This window comes from Heliangelus exortis, chromosome 7 (genome assembly GCF_036169615.1).
Source record: "Heliangelus exortis chromosome 7, bHelExo1.hap1, whole genome shotgun sequence".
Classification (NCBI taxonomy): Eukaryota; Metazoa; Chordata; class Aves; order Apodiformes; family Trochilidae; genus Heliangelus; species Heliangelus exortis.
In genome coordinates, this window is record NC_092428.1 from 25721197 (window position 1) to 25748072 (window position 26876).

At 38.6% G+C, this 26876-nt stretch overlaps 1 protein-coding gene across 4 annotated transcripts in view; it reads right to left on the reverse strand.

Annotated features, from left to right (window-relative positions):
* Positions 1-7991: 7991 nt before the first annotated feature.
* Positions 7992-26876, reverse strand: part of GPAM (glycerol-3-phosphate acyltransferase, mitochondrial) — a 31177-nt gene continuing 12292 nt past the window's right edge. For 2 of the 4 annotated variants that reach the window (XM_071749399.1, XM_071749400.1), the window contains exons 7-21: positions 26555-26651; positions 25515-25651; positions 24119-24218; positions 23190-23402; positions 22715-22828; positions 20106-20191; positions 19314-19429; positions 18520-18590; positions 17194-17458; positions 16629-16771; positions 15014-15091; positions 13665-13802; positions 12731-12920; positions 12563-12621; positions 7992-11379 (exon numbers count right to left, since the gene is read on the reverse strand). In XM_071749399.1, coding sequence (XP_071605500.1) covers positions 11263-11379; positions 12563-12621; positions 12731-12920; positions 13665-13802; positions 15014-15091; positions 16629-16771; positions 17194-17458; positions 18520-18590; positions 19314-19429; positions 20106-20191; positions 22715-22828; positions 23190-23402; positions 24119-24218; positions 25515-25651; positions 26555-26651 — 1924 coding nt within the window. In that variant the 3' untranslated portion in view covers positions 7992-11262. Of the gene's footprint in view, positions 11380-12562; positions 12622-12730; positions 12921-13664; positions 13806-15013; positions 15092-16628; positions 16772-17193; positions 17459-18519; positions 18591-19313; positions 19430-20105; positions 20192-22714; positions 22829-23189; positions 23403-24118; positions 24219-25514; positions 25652-26554; positions 26652-26876 lie in introns of all 4 variants that reach the window. The other 2 variants (XM_071749397.1, XM_071749398.1) reach the window with 1 other exon arrangement.

Below are 26876 nucleotides of genomic sequence, written 5' to 3' on the forward strand. Positions count from 1 at the left end.
GCTGTCAGCTGGCAGAATAGCAGAGGGAGCTCCTGCCCTGGATGCTCATAAAGCTGCTGGATGTGGGAATAACGGAGTGAGAGGAAAAGGAATCTAGGAGAACAAAAGGGAAATGTTTTTTGCAACAAGATAAGCCTGAAGTGAATCATTCAGGGGACAGATGAGCTGATACAAGGGCAGTTGTGAGTTTTACAGCTGCCCTCCAGTGGCTGTGTTAGCATCTATAAATCTCCCCCAGGCTGGCTTAGCTGATATTTCAGATGTAGAAGAAATCCTTTTAGAATTTTACTTGTACCAGAGAGACCACTTCTCTCACAGAGGAATGGATTCCTTGTCGTTTTGACTAAAGGAACCAAATTCTGATCCCAAACAGTTTAGTAGCAAAATAATAAACCTAGAATTGCTACTAAAGCAGCCAGCAGGCCAGGCTGCAGAAGACAAGCAAAGAGAGTTAAATGCAGTCTCTGCCAGCTCAGAAATTGCCTTTGGATTTATGATTTCTGGGTTGTCAGCCACAGTCATGCACCTTCTCACTTTTAAACCATCTCTAAGGCAATTGCTCTTTTCTCAGGTTCAGGCCCAGGTGTAAGCTCTGCCCTACAAATCATCTGTGAGCATCCTGCCATTGCTTCCCCACATCTTGCTTTTTTGGATAGCTGGAAGTTGTTTAAATTGCCACATAAACCTGATATGAGTTTGCAATTCAGTACTCTACTCTTGAATCTGGGACATTTCCAAAATTCAGATATGCTCAGGTCTGGACTTACAGTGAAGGCTTGTTTCTTTAAAACCCCTGTTTGGACCAGAGGTTGCAGGAGGAAGACAAGGTGAAAAGCTTCTCTTCTGATGCAGATTTTCTCTTTTAGCAACATAAACACCACTCCTTGCCCACAAACACTAAAGATGGTATTTACAGGTTGTGGTGTTTGTGTCAGGTGCCAAACACAGCCTGACAGGTGCAACTATGAAAAAAAAAAAAAATCAGAGCAACAGAACAAGTGATTTCCCTGTTAAGCAAATACTGTATTTGGCTGCCAAGAAAATGATGTTTTGTTTCTAATGGACAGCCTGAGGGCTGAGGTGTGGGAACGGCGGTGTCCAAGCCCTTGGCGTGAATTGCAGCTGTAGATGAAACTCCACCACCATCTGCTGGTCACACTGAAGATGGAGCTGGTCTTATCCCTGTTTGTCTATTAGCAAAATCACAGAATCCTTCTAAAGGCTAAGGTTAAAAATGCCAAGACCAGAGTCCTTAACCCCCTTTTCCAGCCACCTGTAATTTTTTTTTTTCCATGGACATAACTGGCAACAATAGATCTCCTTTGGAAAATCTGTTTGTTTCATTTCATTGAAGCCCTGATAGATCTGAGAGGCAATTCTTACCTGATGAAGCACAGACCAAATCCAAAGGCAGGCAGACAATGGGGAAGGAGTGTTTCCTCCGGCAGTTTAAACAAAAAAAACTTATGTGAAGCAGTCAGATTCAAGTTTAATGCCCTGTATGAGAATGAGTTGGGAGAAAGAACCCGCTGTACCAGAGCCTGTGAGGACAGTGGAAATTGCTGTAGGCACACAGCAGCAAAAGGGAGAATAGCATTTTTTGTATTCAAGAAGAAAAAGCACCCTGAGCTAGTTGGATCTGGAGTCTTGCTGTGCCTCCCCTCATTCCACCCTCCCTGCTGTGATGCTGCTGGAACATGCCCAGCCTGGCAGCCCTCTGTGCATGCCACAGGCTCCATCTTTATGGAAGCAGAGGTCCCCTCTCCAGCCCTGCACCCAGGACCTGGCCCCCACACGGTCACCTCCTGAGCACTGAAGGGCTTCCTAACAAACATAAAGAATTCAGTGGTGGTTCTGAGGTCACATTTGAGAGATAGGAGCTGAGTCCTTTGTCTCCTTCATAGAATCATAGAATTGTAGAATTGGCTGGGTTGGAAGGGACCTCAGAGATCATCAAGTCCAACCCTTGATCCACTACCGCTGCAGTTCCCAGCCCATGGCACTGAGTGCCACATCCAGGCTCTTTTTAAATATCTCCAGGGATGGAGAATCCACTACTTCCCTGGGCAGCCCATTCCAATGCTTGATCACCCTCTCAGTAAAGAAATTCTAATATCCAACCTAAACCTCCCCTGGCACAACTTGAGACCTCTTGTGCCCTCTTGTCTTGCTGAGGGTTGCCTGGGAAAAGAGCCCAACCCCCCCCGGCTCCAACCTCCTTTCAGGGAGTTGTAGAGAGTGATGAGGTCTCCTCTGAGCCTCCTCTTCTCCAGGCTGAACACCCCCAGCTCCCTCAGCCTCTCCTCATAGGATCTGTGCTCGAGTCCCTTCACCAGCCCAGTTGCCTCCTTTGGACCTGCTCCAGGACCTCGATCTCCTTCCTGAACTGAGGGGCCCAGAACTGGACACAGGACTCGAGGTGTGGCCTCACCAACGCTGAGCACAGGGGCAGAATCCCTTCCCTGGACCTGCTGGCCACGCTGTTCCTGATACAGGCCAGGATGCCATTGGCCTTCTTGGCTACCTGGGCACACTGTTGGTTCATGTTCAGCTTCCTGTCAATCCAGACTCCCAGGTCCCTTTCTGTCTGGCTGCTCTCCAACCACTCTGTGCCCAGCCTGGAGCTCCCCGTGGGGTTGTTGTGGCCAAAGTGCAGGACCCGGCACTTGGCCTTGTTGAACCTCATCCCATTGGAATCAGCCCAACTCTCCAGTCTGTCCTTCTGATAAGGAGCCAGGGCCATTGAGGTCTCCTGACTCTCAACCCTCCCAGCTGAAGGTGACCTCCTTGGTGCTCAGTGTGCCTGTCACAGCACCCACTCTCCTGAACTGAAAAGATTCTCCCTGTTGCTAAACTTGCCCTGCCACCTCCAGGAGGTCTCACAAATCCAACATTTCCTGCACCAAAGCCACCTTACAGTTTATGCCAAGTCTGCAGCAGGGCACAACACACCAGCCCAGTGCAACATCTGTGGCTCAAGACTGCTGCCTCAGTTAGATCTGATTCTTTAATAAATGAAGAAGTGAGGCTTTAATAAGAGAGAAGAGCCTCAAACTGCCTTGCTCAGGCTAATATTTTAATAGTTGAAAATGACAGACAGGCTGACCCAGTATCTTATCTAGCACTTTGCTTTTGATTATTAATAACCAATTTGCACTTAATTCACTTAGTTCAGAAAATTAACTACATGTGTCACTGGTTCCAACATTTTTCACGCCGGTTGCCTTCTGCATTAGCAAAGGGATAACTTCATATAAACCAATTAAAAGATTCAAACATACACACACACACACACACATATACACAAACACAACATCCTGCCCTGGTTTGCTCTCTTAATGCTCTGGAACACATCCAGATACAGCAGCTTCTAATACTTCCAAGCTGCTTTGCTTCAGACTTCCTTAAACTACAACTTGGGTTAATGATTACAGCTGGTAAAGGGACAGAATTCTCCTAATATCTGAAACAGTTGTTCCAGGTTCTTGGACAAAAAGACACATTTGGGGTGAAAGGGACAGAATCTGCAGTTTTGATGGAAGAATGGAGTTCTAAAACCTGACTCTAGAATTAATTCACATTATATTTACATAGTACAAAAATATGACCACAAGACATGTCTGAACTTCCCCATCTCCTAGAGAACAGGGAACATTCACTTTATTGCATGTAACGATTTCTTCTGGGGATTTAAAATGTATTTTCAAGTACTGTGCCCTGTGGTATGCCTTCCTTGAAACATTTCTTTGCAGAGAACATATTATTCTGCAGTGAAGCATTGAAGTTTGTCTCACTGTGTCAGGCTAATCATTTTCAAAATAACTACCACCATCTATTCAGGAAAACAAATATTACTGGATTAATGAAACTAAACTAGTCTCAAAAAAAAAGGGGGAGAATGACATTTCAGTGACAGCTGAATTAAACATAATTTTGGTGAAAGTTCTAATAAAAAAACTTTTATGAGAAACAGATTGTTCTACCTCCATTTTCAAAACTCCAAACTGAACCAAACCACTACAACAAAGTCTTTCTACAAATTTAATTCTTCCACAAACACCTTTCCAAAAGAAGGAGGCACAGACAGAAATATACCTATTTTCACACATTAATTTTTAAGCAACTAGTATTTTCTGTTATTTAAAAAAAATCATTAATTTTAATTATCATTGGATTTAATGATAATTAATCCAGATAATCCTAATTGAACTGTAAAGGGGCTTATTTTTATATTTTGAGGGCTCTGATTGAATGAGAAACCTGAGTCACACAGCCACAGAGTTACTGTTAAGGATGAGAAGCACTGGGAACAGGAATGGTCACAAGCATGATGCATGTCTAAACCTGCAGCACACAAGAAAAAGAAACAAAGGTGGTGAATTATGATAATTAAGTTTAATGACAAGGAAATTTCAACACTAAAAAGAGGCTTTGACAGCTTCCTTACAGGTAGTAGTCTTATGGGCCTCCTCTATCCTGCAGAAACAAGAGGAAGTCTGATTCAAAAGGACATCTAGCACCACTGCTAAAATTAGGCTTTAGATGAACTTAGAGAACATTTATATTATATTAAGCAAAATGCTTAACCAGGGGAACAAAATCAAACTATCAAACATTCCATAGCCCCATCTGAAGGAGAACATCAAACCAAAGGTGAGAAATTCATTTTACAGACAGGCTCCAACTTAGTGTTAACAAACCATCCTGGGTACAAATGACACAGCAGCTTTTACACAGTACAGACCTCATTTAAAGAGTTCCTTTAAGTTTTTCTTGGGGATGATGGAAAGTCTTCCAAAGAAAATGTGTTATGTTAAAATAGTGCCAGTGTCAATTCTGTCACATTTATAAACATTGCTGTTCTCCTTGGGTAGATCAATTGTTGAAGCATGAACTCTTGAGATAATGCAATAGTCAAGGCAGTGCTAAACCCAAAATTCAGGATATACCACTTGGCTTTCAGCATTTCCAAATCTGGGGCAGAGTTTAACTGAGATCTGTATACAGATTACAGGGTTAGTCTGTAATGAGTTATTGTATTTAGTTGGGAACACTCTGGAAGGTGAAAATGCCAGGGGCAAGATTCCTCACCCATTTTCCAGTCCCTGGGGATTTAACTGCTGGAAGAGGCAGAAGGCTCCTACACATCTCCTACACATCTCCCTTTGAAAATGCTCACACACCACTCAAGACACAGAGGCACAGTGATGTTATCCACCTTCTTCTCTATTCCTTTCCTGATCCTGCTGGCACTCCATGTAGTTTTTGACCAGCAGAGACACAAAGCAAACATTTATACAGCTCAGCCTTAATAAAGCCCTCATATATTTTACTCCTAAATAATTATAGTCATTCATAGGAACGAGTATAATCCACATTAGAGCTGCTCTTGATCTCAGGTCTCAGGGCTAAAGAGCCATCCAGACCACCAGTCAGAGCAGCCTGACCTAGCTGCTTCTGCACAAACACATTTCTGTTTAGCCTTGGAAAGGTACCTGGGAGGGCTTCACCTCCTCTCCCTACTGCTATGACACAGCACAGCACAACCTGCAGGGAGAGGGATCCAATACACCCAGACCAAGGGAAATATCAGCCCACTCAGGCCAATATATTTCAGTGCTTCTCTATGCTTAAAGATTTTACAGTACCTAATCTGATTCTTTTCACTGCAACTGGGAGACCAAATTCACTGTTTCCATCCAACCTGGGTACTCCCATATCCAGGGAATAATCCAGAATATTCTCTTCTCCACAAGCAGGAAAATAAAAGCCTTTTTTCTCCCTTCCATCTGGCCCATATAATACTTCAAATAGAGCTCCTCAAATACAATATTAGTTGCAACCTTATCAATCTGGATGGACTGGAAATTTTGCCCCATGTTTGTTAATCACGTGCAGCTATAAAGTATCTTTGCATGTTGTCTGCCCTTTCCCTAACAGCAGTCCATCTTTGAGTCATGTTCTGCTTCTGATCTGCCAGTATACTGCAGTTTTCTCCAAAGAACTGCTACACAGCCAGTTTATTTCCTCTCCTATGCCTGTGAATTTAGTTTTTCTTCTCTCAGTTGTAATACCTTGTACTTCCCCTGCTGACTTGTGTTCTTCTTTTAGTCTTCAGATCTTTCAAAAACTACATCATGACCACTGGGATCACGACAATCTCCAGTGTGCTGCCTGGCTCTCCCAAATCTTATCTACTGCAAGAAAGCTGTAAAAACCAAACTCCCTCTTCCATTCCTCACATCACTAATGAAGATACTAAACAGACAAGACTCAGAACAGATGCTAGAATTATGTCCACTACTCACAGTTACTCTTCCATTCCACAACTCTTCTGCTCTATGAATTGTGCTTTGAGAGAAAAAAATATCCACTTAGTATTTGTACACATAGAGCCTTCCTTAAACTACCACCCCATGCTAATGGAATTACAAGACAGCATCAACAGTGCCATGTAAACTAAGAACAAAAGAATAGGCTCAGAGGTGTCACTGAGCCCATCCATGGCTGTAGGCACATTAGGTGATCTCCATGTCTAGTTCCAGTATCACCATTAGAGACTGTTGCTCTGTAAAACACTTGAGTCCACAAGAGTGCAAATATTATCAGTTTAAGAACCAATATTATTACTATGAGGGAGAACACTTTTTTAATGTAAATTACTGGTAGAAATTATGCCATGCATATTTTATTGCATAATTGCATACACTTTTATTTGTGTAACTAGTAGTTGTACAATGATTAATTCAATAGCTTTTGTTTCTGCAACTGGGGATGCTTTACAACAGATGAAATCTGAAAGTCTCTTTGGAGTTTATGGTCTCTTGGGTCTGAACTCACAGCATAAACATTTCCTACATGTTTCTTTTCAAAAGTCAGAAAGTTCCTTATCTAATGGCACCATAAACTATGATACTTTTTGGACAACTACATTAACAGGTGGGCCAACTTACAGAAGAATTGTAATTGCTCACCCAGCAAATGCAAAGTGCAATGGACATCTATGGAAGGCTGAAAGGAAAATGCTTCAAGCAGCAATTCAGATCTGTGGATCTTACCTTGAAAATACAGGGCTGGTGAAAACTTGGTGTACCATAAGAGAGAACAAAGCAGAGAGCTCAAATTAAGTGATAATTCTAAGGAAGCCTAACAAGCTTTTATTACAAGAAAACTGAATTAAGCAAAAAACAGAGGTAAGTTCTTTATCTGACATTTGGGATTTCAAGACTGAGAAATAGGAAGACATTTACAGAAAGAATAACATGTAAGGTCATCACCAATAGGAATTGGGTTTTACTCAACCTATTGACAATAATTGAATTTTTGTTTCCTGCCTCAGCCTAGAGTTGTCAATTAATGGAGCCTTGCTTGCATGTCAGCATTGCTAGAGGCTTCTTAAAGAATCAGTTGAATACAACTTTCCTTTTTTTTTTTTACCTTTTTTTTGAAAGGTGAAACAGCATCCCTCCTTCCCAATTTAAGTAATGGTCATCTATGCAGGTTTTATTATATTAAAGCCCCACTCCAATTGATTCACATTTGCCAGCTGCTGTCAGAATTGCTGACAGGTGCTTATTGCACTCCAGGTCAGCTCAAAATCACCACGAGAAGGGACAGTCTGCAGTATCAGAGCTGTCCCAAAATTCTGAATCATACCCTGTAAGACAAGAGGAACCTTAAAAGAGGAAGCCAAGAAGAAGAGCCTTCAGGGGATGGCAAAAGAGAGAAGCAAAACAGCACCTCCACTTTACAACAAAACAAAAAGTGACTCAGGAGACAGGATGGCACCTTGATCTACTTTTTAAATGGTTCTGCTTCAGTACCTACACTGGTAGAGATGCTTCTGCAATGGAAGCTTATCATGATTTAATTTCAGAAGCTACCTGGAATGGAACTAAGTTATTGAATAAATTATCTTAGCAGCTTAAAGAAAAAAAAACAACACAACAACAAACAAACAACAACAACAACAAAAAAACCACCAGAAGAGCTTGTTAAATTTCATATTAGCAAACAGTTTAATTTATTAAAATGTCTCCAGTACACCTCTGTGCTTCTACAATAGACACAGCATTACACATAACAGGTAAAACATGGTAACATTCTCAAGGAAGCAGTATCAGGCTCATTAGCTCAGAAATGTAAAAGCAACAGTACCTTGCATCACCTCTCAGTTCAACCTTCCTCTAGGTGGTGATTCTGATACTTCTGGGTGGAGCAGGCAGTCAGCTGAACACAAGAGTTTATATATGCTTCCTAATCAAAGACAGGTGAATAAAGCCCTATTCTGTCAAACAGAAGGCAGATATTCCTTCAATGTCAGTGTGAGTAAAAAGTAAATGTATCAACAAGTTCATGATCCTTAGGGCTTGGGGAGCTGTGGCAGCATGGGAAGTGGAATTCTACATTTTTGTCACTCCAAAAATGTGAGATCTACAGGTTGCATACAGAAAGATTAAGTTTCTCATATCATGAAAGATCCTGGCCCAAAGAGATCTGCATACCTGAGTAATATGCTCATGTAAGTCTTTACAAGAGAAGAGTCTTAAAATACATTTGTGGTAATTCAGGGCCAGTCCTTTCTTCTTTACTGGTTAACTTTACTGAAGTTAACTCAACCTGGCATTCTATCAGCAAAGAAAACATGAGAGGTTAGTAAAAATCAGAAGACACTGAAGGTGTAAATACAGTGCAAAAGTGTTGGGTTTAGTTTTTGACTGTGTCAGCCTGATATTTTTATAGTCTGTGCTTTATTTTCAGGGAAAAGCATAGTTGTAGTGTGTAATAATAAACAGGCTTGCACATATAAGTATACATACACACTTGCTGCAGAATGCAAAGGCTTCCAGTGGCATAGAATTCATAGTACTGACTTCTCACATGCAGTTTTTTGCATACAAACACAAACCAGTTTTAGAGGTGCCCCCTCCCTCTGCATACTAAATGTATTCATTAGTGTGTATTCACATGCATTATTACCCTGCCCACTCAATGATCTATATTAACCAGATCTTTTTTTTTTTTTGTTAAAGTTTTTTTTCTGTTTTTTTTTGCTTTGTTTGGTTTTTGTTTTCATGTGAGCTGTAAAGTTATCTTAGTTGCAACACCCAGCCAGAGCACTCTAGTGACCACAGTACTGCTGGGCTTAATACACCAGTTGGCAGAGCATTCTTGATAAAATTACTCAAGTATTTTTTTTTTTGCTTCATATTGCTTCATTTTTAAAAATCTTTTTGATGTACAGCCATTGCTGTTAGTACACTTCAGACTTACTCAAGTGCAGTAAACTATTAGAGCTTGTTATTCAGAAGCACCTGGTCTTTTTGATGTTAAATGGAGGCCACCAACAACAACTGTATGGAGCATTTACTGGGTTACCAAACAGTGCACGTTAGCTAGTGTGAGATGAAACTGTTTTCTAAACAGCTAATAGACTTAACAAAACAAATTATGTGTGATGTAGTCACCATCCTGCTGAGACAACAGGACATGAAAACAAAAGTGACTCAGGGTCAGTTTCTATCTGTATTAATGTAGCTTTGGTTTAGAAATTGTTTAAGTGTTGTAGAGCACCTGGCTTAGTGACAAAACACATGCATCTCACAGTGCTAACAGTAAAATGCTAACAAACTATAAACTGCAGCTTTCAATTATTAATAACATTCAATAAAAAACTTACAGAAACATTCTTGTTGACAAACGTGCAGTACAAATGCAAGCTCCTTGGCCACAAACTCAGATTGTGTGCATCAGTTTTGTGCTGGCATAACAGTGCAAGTGCTGGGATTCAAGTAAGCTTTTCCATATTTATGTTAAGCAACAAAGACAACATGATGAAGTTTGGGGGATTTTCTGCTCACAAGGCCAGGATGTGAGAATCAAGCAAAACGTTGCAGTAACCAAAATGTCTGATTTCCCTCACACAGAAGGCAATCCCAATGAGGAAAAACACATTTCACAAGCAAACAGGCTTCACACACCATCAAGTTATTGCTTCAGCTAGATCAGCTGTACCAAAGTACAGGACTGCAGGTTGCAATCTAATCTCCACTCACATGAAGAGAGTATGAAATCTACAGTGCAAGTCCTCCATGCAAATGGATCAAATTGCAAGACTCGAGTCCTGTTTCATAGGACAGATTTTATTCACCACTCAGTTTTGACTGTATTATTTTTGGAAGCCAAATCAGACTCAAAAGTACACTGCTTATGGTACTTCTGTGTTTTCTAGAGGTTACTGCTTCATGCCAATTTACACCTGCTCAGCAACAGAATACAACAGGAACACTTGTTTCTAAAGAATTGCAGAAGTTATTGCTGAAATTTGTAGGGCCAAAATTAAAAATGATTTCACCAAATCAATCGTTACTTTAAAAAAATATCTGACATCCTATTAATTAAAAAAAAAACAAAAAAAACCAAAAAAACCAAAACAACACCAAACCCACAAACTTAATAGTTTTTTCTCAATTAAATAATAATTTAAGATATTCACATTCAGGCAACTGTCTCCTGACTTTCATCTGGCTGAATGACAGATGCCATAATAAAAGCAAGAACACTACTCTCACATTCTTCATGACAGCAGTGATTAGTGCAATTTACCACTGCACTACACAGCTCTAATAGTGCAAGATGTGCCTATAAATGTTTCTCACAATCATCTGCTACATGATCATTATTCTCAGATGTCTGTAACTGTTATTCTCATTAGAATTTTGGCATTTATGTTAACATTTACGAAAAACTATGGCTTTATCCATGAAATACATATCCTGCCTAAGCAAATATTTTTAACCACTTGAATAAAAACCAAAACTGAATTGGAATGGAGGTTATTTGTTTATGCTGTAAGCTGTGTTGCCACTAAACTCAAGATCTCATGGTTAGGTACAGATCACAAATACATGTATTTGTGTATCCGTTACAGTCTTTAAAAGTATCTTTAAAATGTAACACTGATAAAACTTCACTCTTCATTTTTAAACCTAATTCTAATAATTCAGCTTATTTTTTGCAACAAATTTAATTACCTGTATCCAAAGTGTCATCTGAGTATCTCTGTATTACAACAGGTTTGGGACTGTAAGAAACCCATAAATGCATACATAAGAAGGCACTTGTCTTCCAGTAGTTCAAGTCAGAGAAGGCCTTACCCAGACAGTGGCTCCTTACACTTTGAAGGATTAGCAAATGTCCCCAGGCTTTGACACAGTCTCAAAACCTGTCTTTAGGGTCCTGGGCAAAGGTGCTTTGTGTCATCTATAACACCATGAAGCTCATTATGAATTCCAGTAGTTTTTGCCTGTTGCGCTGAGGTAGGAAGGTGGTACCTAGTTCCAGAATGGTGTCTCTTTTTTGTTTCGTCTGATTGAAAACCTAAGGCACAGCATGAATATATTTAAGTATCACTGTGTTCAAGGAATGCCCTTGGTGATCAGAAGTTTGTGATCTATACTAAATTTGCCCCATTTACTTTTTTTTCCCCCCCCTCTCCTTTCTTGAAGGCTTAAATGGCAATGCCTTTAGATACCACAGAATTCACTCAATGTTGAAGTCCCCTTCAAGTGATACAGAAGAAGAGAAATTCAGAAATAAGCACAGCATATGATAAATAACTACCTCTTAAAGTGGGAAAGAAAATACATACTCAAAAGGAATCTGAATAGGAATGGTAAACACTTTGAAAACATTAATTCTGATGTTCAGCTCTCAGTAGATCCTAAGGAGATGCTATCTAGTTGCACTTTTCCAATAACAAACCAAACTGCAATTAAATCAAGGATTTGATTCGTGCATTTTTCACATCTCTTACAACCTACAGTAAAATGCTTTACTGTAGACTAACAGTTGCTAGATTATTTAATACAGCAGAATTCAAGGACAAAGACTTCAAACCCCTTATCTAGCAATAGTTTGTCTACATGCTGATGCTTCCAAAATTATAATGCAAAGTCCCTTCTGGCATTCAGGAAGATGTCATTCTAATAAAATAAAATCTTCGTTGGCAAAATCAAGATAGGCTATTTAAAATTTGAAATGACAGAGCTAAAATGCAAAACTGGTCTGTTACTTTAAAGATCTGTATCCTCATGGTGGACACTGGATGCCTACCAGGACAGTTCTGCTGAAGCATCAGTCACGGCTAAGCTAAAATTCAGTAACACTTTTTGGGGATTTAAGTAGCCCTTCAAACTGATATTTAATTGTCACTAAACTCAGAGCATGCTCTCAGCCTTCCAACATGATCACTGATGTCCAATAAGGACACAGAGTAGAGCAGAACAAGAATGCTGCTGCTGTGAATAAAAATGCCTAGTCACCAAGCCCTCATCTAGACAAGTTTCCTCAAGGGAAACAAGTGCCCTATTCTGCAGTGTGTGCCCTTCTCCTGCAGCCCTGAGCTTTAATGAAAGCAAAATGCTCAAAACCCACAGTACATTTAAGCAGAAACATTCATGTATTTTTAACTGACACTGAAAGGGCTCCATGAATTGTCAAAATTGAGCTTATCATTAAAATGAAACTTAACAATCTCAAAATGTGATCACCAAACACTTACTCCAATTTCCTTAAAGACTTTCACTGCATTTTTCACATGACTGTAGGTAGCACTCTCAGCTGCAAGAAAGAAAACCCAGAGATAAACAAACTGCAATGGAATTTGGGCTACTTTGTGCTAGGAGGAACAGAATTAATTAAATTCAGGTTCAAAACCAGTTTAACATACCATATACAGCAACCTTCTTCTCCGTCCTGCTTATTAAGTGCCTGTGCAGCTTTTGAATGTATTCAGACTCTGAAACAGGACCACTAAAATTGTGGATGAAGATAACAGCAGAGCTATATGCCTCCAGTAAAGGTCCCAACAGCCTCTGCAGGAAAGTGATGTACTGCTGGTGCTCTTTAGACTGGCTCACCTAGGAAAGGGAAACAAGAGCTTCTGAAGTGACAGAGACCAGTGACAACAAGAAATGACCTGCAGCACAGTACACAGCAAAAGAGTAATTCCTACTACAAAAAAAAAAGACATAGGGGCACAACAAAGCACATTTATAAAACCCTTCCAAAAAAATCAGTTTACCATGAGGGAACAAAACAGGCACTGCATATCACAGGTGTGCTACTTTTTTCTCCTCCAGCATACTAATAACTATTTTCCTAAGACACTATTAAAGGCACCATACTGTTCTCCAGACAACAGAAGGGTTACCACATGCTCAGAGATGGACATTAAGTTTCCAAATGTTAAACACTTGTTAACACATACCCTAAAGAGTGTTTGTAATGGCTCTGTAAGAAAACTGGCAGTATATCTAAAATCAACAAGATCAATCTATGAAGTGAAATTTAGCCTGAAAACAAATTCCAGCACAATGTGACACTTTTAGATTCTGTGCTGTCAGTAAAGAATAAAACATTTAGACACTAAGATACTTGAGCCTTTATCAGTTTTGACACCATTGCCCTTCCTCCTCCCTGAAACATTATTTGATATTTCTTCATCACTTTTCCCAATAGGAAAGAGATAAAGACTGCAGCAAAATACAACAGATAATTACAGTGAATCAGCAAAAAGATTATCATTACCCATCCTGAACAAGTGAAGTGGTTCATATCTCTTTCAACAGGCTTCCATGTTACTAGGCTTAGGATAATATTACCTTCAGGTAGCAATCTCTCTGCTCTTCTCCAAAATCACTGTCTTCATCTTCCTCATCACTTCTCCAAGATAATGGCTCAGGGAGCTTTTTATCCCACTGCTGCTCTGCAAGACTGGGGCTAACATCCTCCTGATCATCCTGCTTAAATTTGAAAGCCAAGATGGTAAATAGTAATAAAAAAATATAAGTATCAAGGCAACCTATAGGTTTATTTCATAATCTCATCTGATTGAATCACCCCGTTCACTAACCAATATTTAATGAAAGCAGGTGAGACCAAATTATAGAGAGGGTTGAGATAAGCAAAGAGAGAGACATTTGATGAAAAAGATGGTTTTTCTTCTGCTCACCTGTCACAGAAAAGTGAAAATCTTTGTAAATGGGCTGAACTTTCCAGCCAGAGGCCAAGTAGTAGCAGTTGCTGAGAAAGTGTTTTCAGTTGTGTTAAAATAAAAAGTTGAGATGTTACTTAGAAGTGGATGTTGCTAATCACTACACTACTGTTGCCTTAAAGACAGAGCTCTGTGCTTATTTTATACCACGATATATATTATTTTATATATATTAGTTTATTATGTATTACAATAGCTAAAATCTCAATTAATGCAGAATGCCATCGGTTGCTATTTGGAAATGGTAACTTACTGCCTCTTAGGATGCTGTTCTTCTATTTGTCTCCATGAGCCAGTTTTAATCACAAAGGCCCCAACCTGTTTAAACCTTTATCACACTGAAACATTATGACCCCTTCATCTGCTGCATCACAGCAATTCCCTTCTGCTAATCACTCCGTGCACAAAAAAAAAAAAAAAAAAAAAAGGTTGGGAAGACAAGGTATGCTGAGCCAGGTGCCCCCTGGTTGCCAGGTTTTGTTTACACTGAACACCTCTGGCAGATCACACCACAGAGCAACTCCAGTACATCCCTGTAAGTGCAAATTGTGCTAGCACAGGAGGTTTACAGTAGTTTTGAGACTGATGCAAAGGAATCAAATAATGACAAAAGATCTGGACTTCTGACTCCTTTGGAACAGCAAGTAAATATCTGTGTAGCTATGCTATAATTTGAAATACTAAATAAATCTCAATTTTACAAGACAGTAGAAAATGTGTCTTCCATAGCAGGCTTAATGGTATAATGAAATTACACAGGGAGACACTCAAAGCACCACAGGATTTTTAAGTATCAGACATTTGGATAAGAATGGAGCAGCATCAGTCCTGGTCTTGTTACAAGCTCTCAGTAACAGGATATCTTTAGAACTAGATGCACACTTCAGCAGCACAAACTACATATGGCTTAAGTCAAATACAAGAAACAAAGCTCATAAAGTATCTCCACCACCTTACCTCAGCCACCAGAAGAATACCATATTGTATCAGCCTTTCCACAGATTCATGGACTACCTGATATATCACCTGGCAAGGCTACACAACAGAAAAGAAATGCACTGAAAAAAAATCACATCTAGTATACCCATTATAGCTGTTAATTAAAAAGTTATTAAACTTTTATCAACATAATCCCAATGCAACACTCTTATGTCTACCCTGTCAAACAGGCAGACATTAAAAAAAATCAGTTAAACAGTACATTTAAAATTTGTCCAAATTTTCTAAGAAATGCATTACTACACTGCTAGAAAGCCACAACAAATATTCTCCCCTTTTAATTGCCTCTGGTCAAACTTGAGTTTGTTACAATTTTGAATTAAAAAACCATAAAACAAAAATAATTGAGACATATCAGTGATTTATTTGGAATTTAAAGGAAAGTGCACTTTAAAAAGCAAATTTCTTTATGTGTTTTGAAACTCTTAAAAAAAGAACCTCTTTTACATTGCCCTTAATCCTGCAGGAAATATTTTCTAAGTTAAAAAAAATGCCAATGGCAATTAATTCTTAACTCTCAGAGGAGAAGGATAGGATTACTGAAGAACTCCACCATATAGGCCACATCACTGCTCAAAATAAAAATAAATTTGGCTTATGCTTAATTTAAAAAGGCATGAGTCAGAAATAAATGAGTGTGCAAATTTAAGAACTAATTCAAAGATCTCTACAGTTTTAAGTAACTTCAACATATAAAACACACACAAATAAAATATCAAGCATTTAAACTTGCAAGTATACAGACTGAAAGTATACAGAATGTCTGAAAATTGCAATAACATCAACTTTTTGTTTGTTTTGTAACAAAACAAAAAACATAGTCTGGCCATATTTAAAACTACCACTAAGTACTAGGTGTGGGATGCTGTGACTACTGCACTCCTACACAAATTCAGAAAATCTTTAGAATCTGGAGTCTTAATTCCCAGCATAATATCAATCATTTATGCAGACACACTGGAGTTGGGAATTTTCAAAGACTTGTATTGAAGTAGTAAAAATATTTAAACAGTTTGGGCAGAATAGGGATAGTGTTACTGACACAAGCAACCATGTATCTGTAAGAAGGCATTAAAAAGCTCAACATAAAGCTGTGGGGAGCTGACAGAGCCAGCAGCTTTTCTTTCTCAGGAAGGTCCTGGAGACAGCACAGCAGAAATGCTGCAGGCTCATCCCAGCATCACCCCCTTCAGCATCTGCACGAGCAGCAGGTTTGCACTCAGTAGGTATCCCTGAAACTGGACAGGATGATTTTGTCACACTTTGCCAAGGACAAAAGGTAATGACAGGAGACTGGCAAGTTAATTTGTACGGCATCTTAGGCCAGACATCTTCCGGATGAACTGTTCTGATGGAAATGTGTTCATTCAAATGTTCAGACCCTTGAAGTAATTGGGAACAACACATCCTTTTTCAAATTATATTCATCCTTCTGATACCAATCACCATCAGACCATACTCACAGTGAACATATCAGAACTGTGACACTTGAAGGAAGCATCAATTAATTTTAAAGTAACATAGGCAATTACAAGCAAAAAAAAAAAAATCTGAAACATGGGCAATTACTTACCAAAGATACAGTAAATTCATTAGAAAGCAAGTAACACAAGCTGGCAGCTTTTCGGACCAGGTGTTCTTGACTAATCAAACCAGGAGAAGCACTATTGGTACCATTTCTGTACCTTCTGCTCTGAATTGCATGAAGACTGCAGGCTAGAGCAGAAATAAACAGAGAAAAGATTATTTTTTCAAAGAGCTCTATAGAAAACTTTTTTTTTTTTTTGGTGTCTATTTCAACTATTATACGTACAATTGAAGAACAAAGACAGAATTCACCACTATTCCATTTGTGTCCAACTAATGTGAGAATCATGAAAATATTAGTGATCAAAACACAGGTTTTGCCATTTTGGCTCAAGACTCTTCTAGTGCCTTGACCATGGCAGTAACCAACACAAATATTTCCACAAAAAAAAAAGGACCATGGGAAACAACAAACAAGTTTACTTTAAAATAGTTTTTGTAAGGGTAAACATGGGCTGAAGCAAGAAGGGAACCAGGACTGTGAGGTCATGTTGATATTTTCACTTCAGGGGTCATAATCAAGTCTTTCCTTGGTAAACCTGAACACATACCAATAACAGCCTCTTTAATGAATACATGAAGTACTCCATTGCTGTAAAAGTTGAGTTCAAAGACAGCAGGTATCTCTGTGCTGGGAGTGATGAAGAACTCATTGTTTCGACTGGTGTTTGTGATATTTACACAGTTCCCCAACAAGTGGATGGCGTGCATGACAACATCATCTGAGTTGCCTGAAAATCCCAAGTCGTAGTCACGGGCTAAGACTTCCTCCTTCATGGAAAAGAAATCTTCTACTAATCTGGAAAGATCAGTTCCCTAGAAGTAAAATCAGAACCACAAAGTGAAACATGTTTTTGAGAAGCAGTAAACCATACAACCTTGTATATAGGAGACACACATACAAGCCTTTCATCATCAAAATGCCAAAGTACAACAGAAATATGGCTTTCAAACAAATACTGCTAAAATAGTCAACAGATTTTGAACTACATGCAATTAGAATTTAAAGCTATGCAGCTAGTTTAGAATCCAAACTTTTATGTTTGCTTTCTGGATTATTTCAGAACCTGTAGAGAGCAGAGTTGCTCTTTAAGAAAAGGTTAGATGCATATTTCCATTACCTATACTGTAAAATGAAAGATTAATTATCTGGGAATACTAATCAGCAGAACTTCAATTGTTTGTGGATGTGAGGAAAAGCTTTCTCTCAAGCATCTCCTTTTCTTCTTTTTGGCAAGATGGCTTCAGAACACAATGTAAAATGCTTCTTTGATCCCATCATTTTAGGAAATTGGAAAGACTTGACTCGTGGGAATATAAATATTGTCCTTGGCTAGGAATATTACATATCTAACAAATATTTTTCAATTTGTTCTTAATTTATGTGCAGTGAGAGTTTCAGAGTAGAGGCAAATGAATGTCATAAAAAAAGCTAAACTCACTACAGAGAAAAAAAAATTTCTTCCATGCTCCCTACATATGTTAAACCATTTAAAACCATTGTTATCATTGTGCCATCATGGTATAATATTCTAGTTCAAAGTAATATCAAAACTCACTTGAAAATTAACAGAAGAGTTGCTAATATATTCAATAGCAAATGTCTTTAAGATCTAAAATACAATCTTAATACAGTGAATCAAAACAAAATGCTCCTTTAAAAAATATCATTACATTCTGAATTGCAAAAATTTATTTCCCCATCAGTATTTACTAATCCCTTCTCTTCAAGCATCTACTACTAACTAAAATATTAGAAGACTACCTGAAATCCAATTTTATTTAAATGCATCTTTTTTCCTTTATTAGTATCATATTTTTTTCGATTTAACAGGTCAAAATAATGTTTGTCTATTAAAACAGCACTAAGGCCTCACCTGCCTGTGTCTGTACAGCAGCAAACAGGCAACAATGTAGGTGGACATCACAGCACAGGACTTGTTAGCAGCTAGAGGTAAACAAGAGAAACTCATTAAGCACCTGAGAAGTTCAGAACAGTATTACAAGGGAAGGAGTAGGTATTATTAGAAAACAACAAACCAAACCAAAACCAAATCCAAAATTAAACATAAAACCAAAACATAATACTGGCACAGAACTGTACCTTCTAAAAAGAAATACAAAATGTCTTTATGGTGTCAATATTAATCAAAGTAAAGTAAACAGCTAAGAAGCCTGAGTAAAGCTTACATGTTTACTGAGCTAAGAACCATTTTATATGCATCTTTTATACCACAAATCACAGACTGAAGAGCACAACACATTATCTACAAAAGCTGGTAACACCAGTTCCTGCAGCTAAATGAGAACTACCTTAAATAATGCTTTTAAGACAATGAAATGACTTCTTACATTAAGTGATAAGAAATCACTTATCAACACGACAATCAAACACTCCAGAGTGCAGCAGGTTCAGTAAACTAGTCCAAGGAATACAAAAGTTAACAAAATAAACAGAATAAAAAGTTTGTACTTTATCAGAAGGAGAGTTTAAGAACTCTGAAGAAGGGGAAGGGACAGAGGCAAAGGACGAAGAATTGTCAAGAGAGCATTTGAAATCATGAAGTGACCACCTGGATGGAGGGAATAGGAAAGTATTACGAAACAGCAAGTCAGTTCATGCCATCAGCAAAACAAATCAGGCAGCTGATTGCAAGGCTGTAACACTTACTGAACAAAATATGCTCAGCTAAGTTGGAAATCAGCTCTCTTCTGAAGGGTTCACTGGATATATCCCTGGAGTTCGGCTGTGAAGCCTCTGAACCTTCATGCACAGTATCATTAGGTCTGAATGCAGAATAAAAATACACAAGATGACATTTAGATTTTGATCAAAATCTAAGAGAGCCTAGGTGGTTATTTTTTTATTTTATACACCAACTGAACTACAGTGTGAATAAAAACACTGTGCAGTCTGGTAAGGGCACAAAAATGTTCTGTGTAACAAGCTCTACAAAAAGAATCAACTTTTTCAATCAAAGTTCTATCAACTTTTCCAGGTTTTTTCATGTCAACCAATCATCCAAGATTAAACTATCAAATGCAAAATTGCAATGCAAAAAATTTAGCTTGTCCTACTGGCTATTCCTGACTCCACCAATATATCATTTGCACCCCAAGGCCCTCTTCCCTTCACTGAATACAGATAATAGATCAAGCAAATCTGTCTGAAAGGCAGTTTCCAACCCATCTTCTCCACAACCAGAAATGGTCTTTTGTATGGTCCTACAACTTCCTGAAGACATGCCTCCTCAAGCTTATTTAAACAGAGCTCCCCAGAGAGAATGCAACTCCCATAATAAATTGCACGGTTTTAATTGTGTAAAACTTTAGTTTTTCTATGCACAATCAGATTACCCCTGGGGAGGTCAAGTACTGATTGGAATGTATTGAAGAATACCAAAAAGACAAACAAAAAACCCCAATCTGTCCATCCTCTCCACAACAACCAAAACATTTTTACCTTGATGGAAGTATAGCTGGTAACAAAGCTTGTTCCAAAGAAAGAGGTGCAGGCATGGGCTTTTGGCTTTGGCTGTTCACATATTCCTGTTAAGAGAAGACTTGTTATCTTTTTTTACTTTTACCACCATATTGTTACAGTCAATTGTTAGTATTATTATATGAAAATGACAATTATTCAAAAATACAACTGTGATGAAAATACCTCACACTAAAAAAGCAGTAGTAAGATCACAGAAATTAAGTTTTCAACAGTTATTCACTTTTGATTTTATTTTATGAAAAGGCAAACTTTCCACAGCAAGGAATCTGTACTTCCTGAAAAACACTGCACCAAACAAATACATAACCCTTGTCAGCACTCTGCTGGGAACAAATCCTGAGGCCAGCTTCTCCATGACTAAATTAATGAGAACTGCCTTCATTAACATGAATGAGAGCAAACGCTAGTAACCTTTCAGAATGAATATGGACACTTTAATTATTGCTTGCTGCTGCTTTCCTCTAACACCAGGATTAGGAACTTCTCCATAGGTAAAGACCAGTGTAGAAACTCAAGCTGCAAGTCCCCTTACAGTGTCACAAACTAAAGCACCAAAGAAATGGGCAGGACATTACATGTCTGGAATTCTTGAATACCCAAGTTCTCAAAAGCCAAACACCCCTCCTTACAGGTTAGCTTTTATGTTTCTCTGCTCTCAGGACACTGTGTTCTTCCTGGCTTTATAAAGACTGATGTGGGAAACTAAAGAGCCACTTAACCTGCTGGTCAGAAAAACAGTTCCCTCCCAGGAAAGCTGATTAAAAGACTTCCACAGCCAGCTCACTCTTGTCTGCTTGTAAGCCTGAGCTCACAGAACTGCAGATGCCCAAAATCAACATCCAAAGCTCATCTCCCTAAGAAAAACCTGCAATGACATAACTACATGATTTTAAAAATAAAGTTACACTTCTGTAAATCTTGGTTAAGGCTTATTTAAATAAATTATGTTGTTTATTACTTTTCTGAAGTACAAAAATGAATACACATACAAATGAGACCTGACAGAGGTTGCTAGAAGTGTGGAAAGATTAGCATTTCACTAGATTAAGAGGGCCGATAAACTTACACTGATCCATGAATAATTGTTAACTCCCTAACAAGAATAGTAAGGAGTTCACTTCTTTGGAAGTGAATTAATATCTTTTCATGCTACACTAATTATAATGCAGTGCAGACGGTCACAATAATTTCATGCTGTGGTAACTGAACCCTTCAAAGCTCTCCAACCGACTGCTTTTCTGAGAGAAGTAGGGCAGAAAGAACACCTAATTAATTTGAATAATGTTCTACAAGGTTGTTGTTACAGTAGCTAATCTTATTAAAGTCACACTAAAAATAAGGTACACTGTGGCAGAACACAGACCAGTGAGATGCAGTTATGTACAGTACCAGCAGATTCTGCAAAGGGATCAGAGAAAATTTAGGAGTGAAGGTAACTAGTACTGCACCACCCCATTCTGTGAGAAACCACACAACAGTATCTGGTGAACTAGTACAGATAATAGTTATAAACTAACTATAGTTATAAACTAAACAGTAATAAACTAATAAGGAACTCTGACTTCCAAAGAATATGCATATTTTTATGATAAAATATCCAGGATACATCTTCAGCTATTACTCTGCTTAGCAATTCTAAAAATCCCATTAGACAAATGTCTGTCCTTAAGAATAGTGTAAGATATTCAATTACTTAAACTGGAGAATGTATTAAGTTTCCTTCAACTCCAAACATCACAACTGAGAGAACTACTACATGGTACAAGGTATTTAAAGATTGTTTGTTACAACAAAACTAACACATATAATCACAGAATCATAGAATTGGCTGGGTTGGAAGGGACCTCAGAGATCATCCAAGTCCAACACTTGATCTACTACTGCTGCAGTTCCCAGCCCATGGCACTGAGTGCCACATCCAGGCTCTTTTTAAATATCTCCAGGGACAGAGAATCCACCACTTCCCTGGGCAGCCCATTCCAATGCTTGATCACCCTCTCAGTAAAGAAGTTCTTTCTAATATCTAACCTAAACCTCCCCTGGCACAACTTGAGACCTCTTGTGCCCTCTTGTCTTGCTGAGGGTTGCCTGGGAAAAGAGACCAACCCCCACCTGGCTACACCCTCCTTTCAGGGAGTTGTAGAGAGTGATGAGGTCTCCCCTGAGCCTCCTCTTCTCCAGGCTGAACACCCCCAGCTCCCTCAGCCTCTCCTCATAGGATCTGTGCTCGAGTCCCTTCACCAGCCCAGTTGCCTCCTTTGGACCTGCTCCAGGACCTCGATATCCTTCCTAAACTGAGGGGCCCATAAGCCCTGCAAGAATACTTCCACCATTTTGAAACTAATAACCCTTCATATCAACTCTGAGCCCATTTCAGCTCAACACAAATGTGTCTGAAACTCCACCTTACACAAAACAGGGACACTTTTGACCCAACTGGAATGGACTGTAGCAGATAATGTTAGTGAGGACAGCTCAAACAGAAAAAAATCGAAGTAAATGTGTCTCACTATTGAATCACCAAAAATGTCAAGCCTTCAAAAGGATCTTCAAAGCATCAAACTTACTTTTAAGGAGAATGGTTGTGCAAAATCTACTCTGACACACCCATAATTCTTCCGCAGCATTCTGAAGACTCCTCTAGCTACACTCCAAAGACTTTCATTCTTCTTAGGCTTGCCCTGGAAAATGAGTTTGGTTTTTTTTTCCAATTTGCAATTAAAAGGTTACATTTAAAAGTAAAATACATGCAACAGCAGACAAAACAAGGCCGAATCTTTTGACATGCCTTATAACCTCAACTAAACCTGGAGAACTGTTGTCTACCATATATCTCCAGCTGGAAATTCTATTTGCTAGGTCATGAACATGCATTTAGAAGCTCTCCCTCTCAGAGAGGTTTTGTGATTCACAGCTCTATGCTCTTCAATACCAAATACATGTGGCAGATGACTACTAGCACATAATTTAACTATGTAACACATTTTCCTGCACATAAACAGAAAATCCCCTAGGCAAAACAAGTTGTTCAGTTGCTCTTACCAGCTGTTCACTATTATAGTGACCTTCAATTATGCGATCATAGGAGATTCCCACAGGTATAATTAGGACATCAGGTGTAGCATTTGAGAAGAGAGCATCCACCACCACAGATAAAAGACCTGCTCTAGCTCCAGCTGTCTTTCCACTTCGAGATCGTGTGCCTTCCAAGAATATTTCTAAAAACTGCTGCTGTCTCAACAATTCTTCTATGTGCTGAATACAAAAATATTGGAAAATAGGAAAAAAATAAGTATCTAATTATACTGGCAAATTCACATTTGCAATACAGTCAGCAACCACCTCCTTTTAAGAAGACTGGAAGATCATGAGGTGGCACGAATACTTGTGAAAAAACAATAACAGTAACTGATGTTTGACACAAACCCAGACCAAATTGCAACTGAATTTGCATGAATATACCACCAGTATAATGCCATTTGTCCAAGAAAAGCATTTCTAGCAACAGTTGAACTAGCTGATTTGTATAAATCTCTTCTAGTTCCTCAGTACACACCATCTTCCAAAATGCAAACACAGATATTAGAATAAACGACACAAAGGATCACATCAACACATCATAAACCAAGATTTCCATTAAGTTTAAAAAACAAATGAACAGTGTTAGATATACCCCAGTACAAATCAGAGAAAAAAAGATTACGTTTAACATTAATTCAGAGAGCATTAATTCCACTTTCTTTAATAGGGATCACAGAAGGTGAAAATCTTCTCATCCTAGTGCTGGGTGTTCAATTGTCTTTATTCCCTACATGCAAGACTTCATAGAAAAATGCATCCTGGCTTTGCAAGCATAAACCCCAAGACAAATTCAAAGCTGTAACAAACATTCCCAAACTGGTGGAACTCACTATCCTACCTGCCACCCAACCAAAATGCCACCCACAGAAATAAGGGCAAGAAATACAAACCACATAGAGCAAAGCTCTGTAGAGGAAGTCCTTACGACCATCAGGACTCTGATCTAACTTCCGACGAATGAAGAATCCTCCCAGCTTGCGGATCAATGTGCTGCATAATAAAGAATGAGACTCTTTAATTTTAGTTTGCAGGAAGTTACCCCACGTCCAGATAAAATTCCTAGCACACAACACAAACTGAAATTACTGGAATTCCCTAAGACTAAAATGTATGACACTATTTGCAGATGATGGCACCACACAAGTATTACTCTAACTTTAAACAGGCTTCCCTACATGGTCTTCCCCCATTTCACTCCCTTGACAGACCACTTACCCTCTGTAGTGATCCCAAGGGGCAGACTGTTGCACATTGAGATGCTGGTGACTCACATAACAGTTAACCCAAGTCTGTGCTGTGCTGCACATACAGCATGGCCTTCCTGCCTGTGTTTTACTGACCACTCGCTGGCTGCATGATCAGCTCAGCAAGATAATTTTTAACACAGGAGCCTGCAGGCAGCTCCCACCTGGCACCAGCAATTAAGCCACTTGCATGGCCTTGCCTTTATCTAACAGTGCAGTAAGTAGCTCTCATAAGAGCATCCTTTCTGCTTGACAGAGGAAATGATGAATATAGTTGTTTCCTTGTCAGAGAACCCTATACTAGGTAAACCTTTCTGTGGGCAGGGTCCTCACAGCATGCTGTGCATGCATCAGAGGCCTGCTGGATGCTGCACAGCCCAAGCTTGCCAACATCTAAATGGATGTTATATTACGTATGCTAATATCTTTCTTTACATTGCCAGCCCTAATAAACAGTATTTTAATTGACACTTTATACAGTTTAAATGCCTTTCTTACTGGAATCATCACAGAGCAGCACTGAATCGTGCAAAAAACCTTCTAACTCAAGGTATCACACTTCTTTGCTCATCACTGCCTGCATTATCCTGTGGCTTTCAAAAATCCAGTTATCCCTACCTTCTGTATCACTGGCAAAATACTACCTACATGACCTTTTTATGCTCTTCAGACACCAGGAATATAATTTAAACAGAGACCAAACTGGAGTTTTTTCCCAGGAAATATTATTCACTCATCACCACCCATTCACCAGTTCATTAAATTTCATGTAGAAGAGTTGTCTATCAAAACACTTTTTCATATACTCACTCTTCCTTAGTCACCTACACACTTTGAGACTCCTAGAATAAAGGAATATTCTTCTTTATGCTGCTTAGATTATGACAGACTTTCATGATTTTGTCATGCTCTCTCTCTGAGCATTTAATAGGAACCAAAGTCATTCTACATGATGGCCGCTCAGATTACCTTACACTTAAACATAAGATACGTTTGAGATTCCCCCCAACTCAGTCTTTTTTAAATAAGAAGAGGTTATTACCTGAAGATGGGGATGTTGAGATTGTTCCCTGCAGCAATGTAGGGTGCTTTGATGTTATGGCAGAAAAGAATGAATGTAAGAAGCAGGTAGTCAATGTGGGATTTGTGAACAGGCAGGAAGATAAGAGGCAAATTCATCTATGTAGGAAAGAGAAGGGAAAAAAAAAAAAAAAAAGAAGACAGCTGGTAAAAAATGTGGAATTTTCTAAAAGGCATCACTAATATTGCTAGCATCATGTTGCCTGAACTGATGGTATTTTCCAGTTACCATCATTCAGTTTACTTCTGGTTTTCATTCCATTGTGATAGGAACACATTAGTTAACTGTACTTCTTCATTTTCATGGACTACAGTTTTTAGATGTATGCATTACAAGAAACACTGATTAATATCCCCAGCTTCTTCAGACTCAGAGTACTGAAACAACAATCAAACAATTAAAGGGTTGTGGCCAAATCAGTGTCACACAAGTATTGCTATTTTTTTCCTATTAGGTATCAGCAAGGATCTGTGAAGAGTGGGGTTCCAAAACACTATAATCAAAAAGTAACAGAAAAATTTTAAAGGAACATGTTTGTTTTGCTTCTGTCTCTAAGGTAAATCCTGCAAAAAAGAATCAATTCATTTGAGTGTAAAGAAGGTGGTAAAATTTAGGAGTTATTTTGATCATTGCCAGTATCGAAGGACTGAGAACAGTTTGCTAATAAGAAATAGGAAAAAAGTTTATTCTTGAAGATTTTTATTCTAAATTAAGGATAAGAGTGAAAAACCCTAAATAGACCTCCACACCACAGAAAAATCCAAAGAAATAATGCTGGATGCAGGCTATATTTGATCCTGAAATGAAAGTAAAATTAGAGTTCACATAGTATTTTAGGTTACACAGCTCAATGAATAAAAACACTATATGAGACAGATCTCTCTATACTCTGCTATCATACAGACTTAGCAGAAATCTCTTAAACAGAAAAAGTGCTGTGAACATTAATAGAAACTACATCATAAATCTGCCTTACTAGATTCTTTCCCACCTTCCCTTACCTCTGTTGCTGCTTTGACCATTTCTATTTGACCTCTGTGAATCTGAATATTCCAGAAAAAGCTGTTAAATAACTTCAGTAACACCCAGCCAGTCAACCTGAAGGAAGAACAAACACAATTCAAAAGCTTCACTTGTTGATGCCTGTGTTTATATTGCTTCTATATGACTAAAGGCAAATCCATAAAATCTCATAACTTTATATTTGAGCAAAAATACCATAAAATCAAATTGCTTATCAAGTTTTTGTGTATCAACTAAACCACAGTTAGTAACCACTTTTCAGCATCCTGCAATTATGACACCAAGTAGTGTCAATCTCAG